General features: G+C 38.2%; 1 protein-coding gene across 1 annotated transcript; it reads right to left on the bottom strand.

Annotated features, from left to right (window-relative positions):
* Positions 1-5: 5 nt before the first annotated feature.
* On the bottom strand, positions 6-5,568 carry LOC103521187 (echinoderm microtubule-associated protein-like CG42247; the record flags this gene model as incomplete). The annotated part of the gene is given in 6 exon segments (XM_026831987.1): positions 6-92; positions 485-751; positions 1,274-1,698; positions 2,180-2,420; positions 2,720-3,052; positions 5,399-5,568. Coding segments are annotated over 6 exon segments (1,437 nt in total), but the record flags the coding sequence as incomplete, so codon positions are not given.
* Between the last annotated feature and the right edge of the window lie 2,726 nt (positions 5,569-8,294).

Raw genomic sequence — 8,294 nt, 5'->3', positions numbered from 1 at the left:
ACAGAATAGACTGTAATGAATCCATCACTATCGGCGGTAACCACATCTCCTTCTGTCTCGAACTGAAGACTGGTGATCTGGGTTCGAGACGGCTGTGAAACAAAAGAACAAATTCCTAGGTACCTACAAAAAAATGATTCCAATATTTCCAATGGTTACCAACTTGCCAAGTTATCCATGGGAATCTTCCCATTTGTAAAAATAAGAAAATAATCAAGAACTAAGAGACCGTTTCCACTTGTAGTTCGGAAAAAAAATGGTGTCCTGTGTAGTGAGAACACTCTTATCTAAATTACATTGCCTACAGGATATTTTCTGTCGTTCGGGGTGAAAAAATCGTGACGTATGTAGTGGGAACACTCTCATTTAAATTACATTGGCAGGACATTTTGTGTTCGGAACAAAAATTGGATGAAACTAACGACAAGTGAGAACGGACCTTGAGACTTCTTGACACCAGAGGCCTAGTGACCTAATCACTCACCGGTTTGATAATGTCCGTCCGCTCAAAGAATCCGTCTTTCCTCCGAGTCCAGAAAGTGAGGTGTCCCTTGCCGTGAGTGATCATCAGATTGTCATCCAGAGGATGGAATGCCGCGCCTGTCACCTCCTCCTGCAGTGTTGCCACCTTGCCGAGGAGGTGCCCCCATTGCCATTGCCAAACTGAGAGGATACCAGTGTATTTTAGTAACTTTGATGCCATTTGCATACCAGTGCATTTTGATATCGTCTTATTTGCATTTTCATTAACCTCTGACAATTTTTTTTCCACTGTAAGATGGTCATGCAGAAGTTGTGGAAGACCGATTTTGAAAAGATAATGAAAACTTTAGAATAAAAGCTAAGCGAATATGAAAAATCATTGGAGTCTACGGCATAGAAAGTGGAAGATACAGCAAAAGAGTTGAAGGATATACAAAAGAAGATGATACATAAAAGCAGAAAAGGAGATAGCGTAGGAAACCAAATCTATCATCACACATCACACTAACATCGAAAATCAGATTTGCTGGGCATCTTGCTTTTGAATGCAAGCAACGCAACGATTAAATTCCACCAATAGAAAGCTTTAAATACAACCGCTTTTTTTTCTCTCAGAAGGTCTTGTTTCCCTTATACCGGGCAAGTAACTTGCTATACTGGAAAGGTAGGAACACACTACGATCACGTCATGTCAAGTCATGGGGAGTCAAAAAGATGTAGTTCAAATTTTCCCATAATATTGTAGGTAATTACGTTCAGGACACACTACCATGACGTTGCGTCACGTGACGTCATGGTTGGAAAGGCCTACTTACCACATAACATCCTCAGTGTGGCCAATATAATGGCGCTGCTTTTCCTCATCTCTATCATATAGAACCACCACATAGTACATCAATTCTCCGCTAGGTAGCACCTCTACTTACCACATAACATCCTCAGTATGGCCAATATAATGGCGCTGCTGTTCCTCATCTCTATCATATAGAACCACCACGGCCGCTACATAGTACATCAATTCGCCGCTAGGTAGCACCCACAGGTTCTTCTTGCTATCGATGCCCCGATAGCCATGCACCCAGTCAAGGACCAGTCGTCTGTCTGGAGGAGAATTGTCAGGAGGTGCATGGTGCACGGGAGGATAGAATGTACGGCGCATACCTCGGATGGTAAGACGCACGGGCTCCTCCTTGAGAACTTCGAGCAGGGTGTAGTCTGAAAAGGGTGAAAGTAAACATGAAAAACCCGTCAATTAATTAAAATTTCCTAGAAGAATGACCTAATGGTCATTTTTCATAATACCTCCTGCATTTGTAAACATAATTAAAATCTCCTAAAATAAAAATAAAAAGAAAGGAGCTAGCGAAGAAAACTCCTTAATCATATGTGTTCCATGAAAAATAGTAACCAATTTACCCTAGGTTTTACCAAGTTTTAAGTTGATCGGCCAGTAAAAGTGAGTTATAAAGGTGTGCCTACAGGCCTACACATAGTCGACTAGCCATCGATCGATGTCGACTGAACTGTCCACCCTGCCTTGAAAACATTAGTTTCCCCTTCGATGTCAATCGACGGCCGGTCGACTATGTTTGGACACAGCTTAAGATTTGACTCATACATGAACTCTAAACTGTAGGTAAGTAGACAATAGAGATTTTGTTCTTCTGAAAATTTCGAAACCATCCCGTACACTTACCGCTTCCAGAGCGCACCATCTCGGGTTCGGCCGCGTACAAAGCGCGCGGTCGACTTTTTGAGCGGGCACGTCGCTTGTTGACCGCCCGGTTATCAGTGGCGGGTTCCACAAGCACCGGATTGCTCATAAGGGCGCCGCGGGATCTGGACCGCCTCAGGGGGGAACCGACACCTCCGCCACTGCTCAAATAGAACGTGTCGACGTCCGAAAATTCGTTCCGCAGCTGAGAGAAACTTCGCACCTGTAAAAACAGAATTGAAATGTGATAGTTAATTAGTTCTTCAGTTAACTTGCCTGGATGATCGTAATCATCCCTTTCTTACTACTTCCTACTAATTCTCTAATACCATTTCAAAAATAGGTAATTAAGGAGTGCGGTAACGCTCCTCTCCACCAAGTCAAGAAAGTTTGACCGTTTCTTCATTTAGATTTTAGATGATGTATTTTAGATATTTGCCCAAGTACATTGATCGGTTCAGTCAGTTCAGTTTGTCTTTAAGAGTCTGTTTTCCATTCTTGTCAATGCCACAAAAGACTCACCTCTTGACCTGCAACGGTGTACATTCTCTTGGCGCCACTCATCTTGAGCACCTGGCCCAAATCTTCCAGGACTTCCTCAAACGGCTGGGCCGTCTTCAAGTTGAGCAGCACACGACACTGGACCGTGTGGTCCAAATTATTAATCACTCGGATGACCCGGTTCGAGCTAGATTTGGCAGCTCCTACGGAAGCCAAGGGCATATCGGGATCTACCATGGAGGACTTGCGACTCACTGGCTGACGCCCCCAGCCGCCTGATGACGTGCTAGGTCCTGCCTGAGGAGCCTGATTGCTGTACCAGGTCGTGCCGTTCTTCTTTCCGTAGGTTGCATTCTGGGAAACATATACGAGGAATATTGGGCAGTTATAGCAACTACTTACTTTCCGTGAAAGAACAATTTGTTTCCAGGGGACGCTGGCCTGAGAGGATCTTCTCATGTCCCCCGTCCACTGCTAAGACATAGCTGCCTCCGTTCTGTCGAGGGAGAGAGAAGTAACCGTAACGTCAATATGACAGTAACCGTAACGTCGTCAATATAACGTGGTCATGACGTGTCATGTATTGTGTTGTTGGATCAGTTTTGCATTATCGAGGAAATTGTGATTCCTAGAGACCCATGTTGTCGTAGTAGTTACATCAGGATACTGAGATATCACAACTCTTACTGAACTTGCAACAGAGCAATTTTAATTCAACATCACTTGGATCGAAGTACCAAGAGAAAATACAAATGAAAAAATAACTTTTACAACTTCATTTTTTACATTTCAATCTGGGCCTTTACAAACTTAGCTGAGAGGATCTTCTCATGTCCCCCGTCCACTGCTAAGACATAGCTGCCTCCGTTCTGTCGAGGGAGAGAGAAGTAACCGTAACGTCAGTATGACATGTGGTCATGTGTCATGTATTGTGTTGTTGGATCAGTTTTGCATTATCGAGGAAATTGTGACTACTACGACAACCCATGTTGTCGTAGTAGTTACATCAGGATACTGAGATATCACAACTCTCACTGAACTTGCAACAGAGCAATTTTAATTCAACATCACTTGGATCGAAATACCACCAGACACCAGACTACAACACATGACGGGTTTGACTACCGGAAAAGAGAAAATACAAATGAAAAAATAACTTTTACAACTTCATTTTTTATATTTCAATCTAGGTCTTTACAAACTTATGGAGCCATTCATTCAGAAAGAATTGCTTACCAACTGAGAGAAAGCCACTGCGGACACCCCGGAATCCAATTCTCCAATGCCCAGAACATACAGGGTGAGCAAACTATCTGTCGACCAGATTCTAATATGAGCCTGAGTCTTCCTGGTCCTTCCACCTCTCTGACCTGATACCACGAGCTCTCGAGATGGATGAAGATCAAGGCTGAAATCAACAGGAGGGTTTGTTTTTGTTTAATAGAGGTTGGAAGTCACTGTATATGTATTATCTGCTAAAAGGTCTTTTGTGGCGTTTTTTCCTCCATTTGGCTAATTTCGTCAGGAAAGACCCCCATTTCAATGTAATGTAACCTCACCCAGCCTGAGTTGCGTCGGGAAAAGCCAACAGCAACAGCACCCGATTGTTCAGAAGGTCAGGGATCCGTTGGGAACTGTTCAACTGTTGTATTCAACGTGCTACCGCCGTGCTGGCTGAAGAAAGTTCACCAGTGGACTTTTCGTCCATACCGTCTCTTTTGGACTGCAAAGTCCTTAATATTAAGTTCCTTCTTCACCTTCATATTATTTCGTGATAAAATCACAACGTCCAAAAGCAGAAAAACTTCCTACTAAAACAAATAAATCATGCTGGCAACAAAAAAATTAGGCAAACACAAAGTGTCTTGAATCGTTTTTAACGAATTTCTCCTAGGCAAATACGAATTCATATCTTGCATGAAAGGTATAAGGTACACAAAAATAATTAGTTTTTCATCAGGTCTTTTCTAGGTTTTTAGTACGTCCCGAGTATGTAAAACGAAATTTCCAACTCAAATAACAAGCGTCTATCGTGTTACGCTACAATTATGCTACGCCAGGGATGACGGCAAACCCTTTATTCTATATTTTTTTACTTTCTACATATATTACCTTTTCTCCCTTAGAATGCCCTCCTCTTCGTCATCTTTTACACCCATTTTCTTCCGATTTAAATATAATACCAAAAGAGGTCACACAAAGTAATTAGCATAAATGCTGAGAGGAAAAAAACTATGCTTTTCTTGTATAAAATAAACCCTGTTACCGGTAGGTACATAGCACAGGTCACTTTAGATTAACATAACACCGCGAAGGAAACTTGATACAGGTACATAATAGGTATGTTGTAATTTACATACATATATAGAGTAATTTATTATGTAGTTCCATAAAATATCCAATGTAAAAAAAGGTAGGTACTTATGTGTAGAAGTATTCACCTATGCATGTAGGTGAGTTGGTATATTAAGTTATACTGAGTAAATAGATATACGTATTAATCCGAGAGTTAAATTTTATTTTTTTGATGAATTGATATTTATTATTAGTGTGTGCCAACAGAGTTAAATCCGAGTTTAAAATCACTTTGTGGCCCTAGGCCTTAGAGTAAAATAGGGACCTGCCTGGCGCTCCATAAAAAAACGTCACACTTCGCAAAATTTATAATTAAAATATGCATAAAAATATGCAAAGACTTACTTCGTAATAGAAGCTATCTTCGTAGCAATTGGGTGAGTTGAATGATGGATGCTGGACCGAAATGATAGAGAACGGCCTTATCATTACATAACTTGAGTGCCAAAACCATTGACTTTCAAGTGCCTACTGGGTATTAGCTTGGGTTTAAAATCAGCAATAGGAGGTAATAGGAATAGACTTAACAAATAATAGATAGGTAAATATCTTTAAATATAGGTAAATAGGTAATTAATGAAAAGAAAAAAAAAATATTTAAAAAATTACAAAACTTCTGAATTTGGTTAGATTTACAAAAACTAAGATGACATTAAAAAAAAAAAAAAGAAAAAAAAATCGTCTCCTAAAAATAATTGACGTAGTAGTTAAGTACTTAACCCTAACTAATGAAAAAGGGAAAAATGCTATAAAATTTGATTGAAATTAAAGAAATTAAAAAATACATCAGTCTGTAGATGGTAATATTTATGTATGTGCGAAAGGTGTAAACATAGATTTAGAAGGGAGAAAGAAGAATGCTAGGTATGAGGTAAAAAAAAAAAAACAATTAGGTAGGTAGGAAAAATAATAAAAGAAGCTAGTAACGTAATTGAAAGGTAGGAATGTTGAGTATGTTGCAGTACCTATACCTAATTATTAAGTAGGTACCTACTTTGTATTTAAGTGTAAACAATAAAGGAAAACTATTTTAATTTTATCTATCAGCAAAATATTAATTTTTTATCACACAAGAAACAATAAATAATTATTATCCTTGTTGAAAATTTATTGTCTTTTTTGTATTTTATTTTCTAAATTATTTTTAAAATTTAAAAACTTTCCAACTCTTCCAGATACGTATTTAAGATTAATAAGGAGAAAATCTGAATGAGTTGGATTTCCAAAGGCCTGAAGCTTTCAGTAAAGACTTCAAGGTCAATAACACAAGACAAGGGGGCGGGGGGTCATGTATTGAGAGAGGGTACTCATGTTTTACACCACAAGGTCGAATATAATTATACAGTTTTCCATACTGCATAGTCTTTTTCGTATTAACCCGTACGCTATCGACCCAAAGCTCCTCACGATTATATTTACTTAGAATTTGAATTTTATGCAAATCACAAATGAAAATATACATATTCCTATGAGGAGTGGGGGAATAATTTATTTAATTTGTTCCCTACCACTGTTAATAAGCTAGTGTGTGATTTCATCAAGATTTCATCATTACCGTCTGTATGATTAAAAAGGTCATTTGTGATTTGCCAAGGAAAAGCCATTAAAACCTCCAAGAGGTAAAGGCTTTTATTTCATTAATTTCATAATTAACTCTACTCATTAACAGAAGCCATTATTTTTCATTCGTAATTTTTTTGTGGGTCCTTTTTTTGCAATTAAGCCCAATTATTTTTGATTTGTTTTTGTTGATATTGTTTTTGTTTTACGTCTAGCCTTCTCTTCTTCAGTCCTTCTAATGACGAGAACAATACAATAGCCTACCTATTTATAAAATGTATAGGTACACCTCTATTTTGCTAAAGCTACTTACTGTAACTAAAATTGCTTCAGGTATGAGCTTCTCCGATCACCTATACCTACCTACTTTAATAAAGCGTTGCAATATTAAACTATTGAGCTAAAGAGATGTTTAGCATATAGATGATACTTGATAACAGATAGATTAATAAATGAAGACCCCAGAGTTTACAAAACGGCTAAACATCAGATATTAAATATGAGATATGGAAATTAGCCGGTGCTATGTCACTACTACCAGATCCACCATTATGTTTGAATCTGAATTCATTCCCATCAAGAGAGGTATATTTCAAGGTGATGGATGGAGTCCGATGGGGTTTTGTCTTTCTTTGAATCCCCTGAGCAACATCTTGAACAACACCAACAAAGGGTACTTTTCATAAGATTCCTATCTCAGGACATTAGCATAGGAAAATTTAAACTCTTCTATCAAATTTAATATGTTTCTTTTTCCTAGTACCTACCTAGACTTTAAATTATAATATGTTTAGCGGAGTATCTATTGCTTCCCCTCAATGGAGAAATTCCGAGCTTTTTTCCGGAAAAAAGTTGGGTGTGTCACATTTTGCTAAACATATTTAGTTATTTAGCGCAATTTGCGTCCATTTCTGGCGATGTGCCCAAAGTCCCCTCTCATAACTTTATCCCAATAAGTTTTGCGAAGAAATAATCCGTATCTGGGAACGTCCACGCAAAATCTTTGAAAAATCACAAAATTAAATTTTATCCAATCGACTTTTTTTCTATATGGGATTAAAGAAAACTATTTTATTGGTCTTCTCCAATAATTTTTTATCAAGTAATATAGGTGGGAACGTCCACGCAAAATCTTTGAAAAATCACAAAATTAAATTTTATCCAATCGACTTTTCTTCTATATGGGATGAAAGAAAACTATTTTATTGGTCTTCTCCAATAATTTTTTATCGATTTTGATAATTATCTTCAGAGTTACGGCCTTTGAAACACGAGCCTTTTTCAACTGAAGGCTTGTTCAGAAGATAGACCCTTTTTTGGCATTGAATAATTCCATGATACGTTCGAAATTAGGAGTATTTTTTGATTTGAAAATATCCGTTATGTCCTTGGCTTTTATCTGGCTATAAGTTTTTTTTATATATTTAATATTTCTACCGGTATTTTTTTGTTCTTATCTGTCCACGAAACCCGTCTTGCGAGGGAGCTTTGCTCGGGACATTTGATGTGACGTCTTTGCCTACGGGAGCGTATGCCGTGACGTCAAAGTTCATGATGATGTTGTCATTTACCTATTACTTTCCTTATTTTATAAAATGATGAGGAAGGTATTGTGATCGACAAATTTTTCGACCTTCGTTTTTTGACGGATGTGGACGTTTTATGGTCCCAATAGCCTAAT

Source organism: Diaphorina citri, unplaced genomic scaffold (genome assembly GCF_000475195.1).
Source record: "Diaphorina citri unplaced genomic scaffold, Diaci psyllid genome assembly version 1.1 scaffold4699, whole genome shotgun sequence".
In the NCBI taxonomy this organism is placed as follows: domain Eukaryota; kingdom Metazoa; phylum Arthropoda; class Insecta; order Hemiptera; family Psyllidae; genus Diaphorina; species Diaphorina citri.
This window is presented reverse-complemented; position numbering and strand designations above follow the sequence as displayed.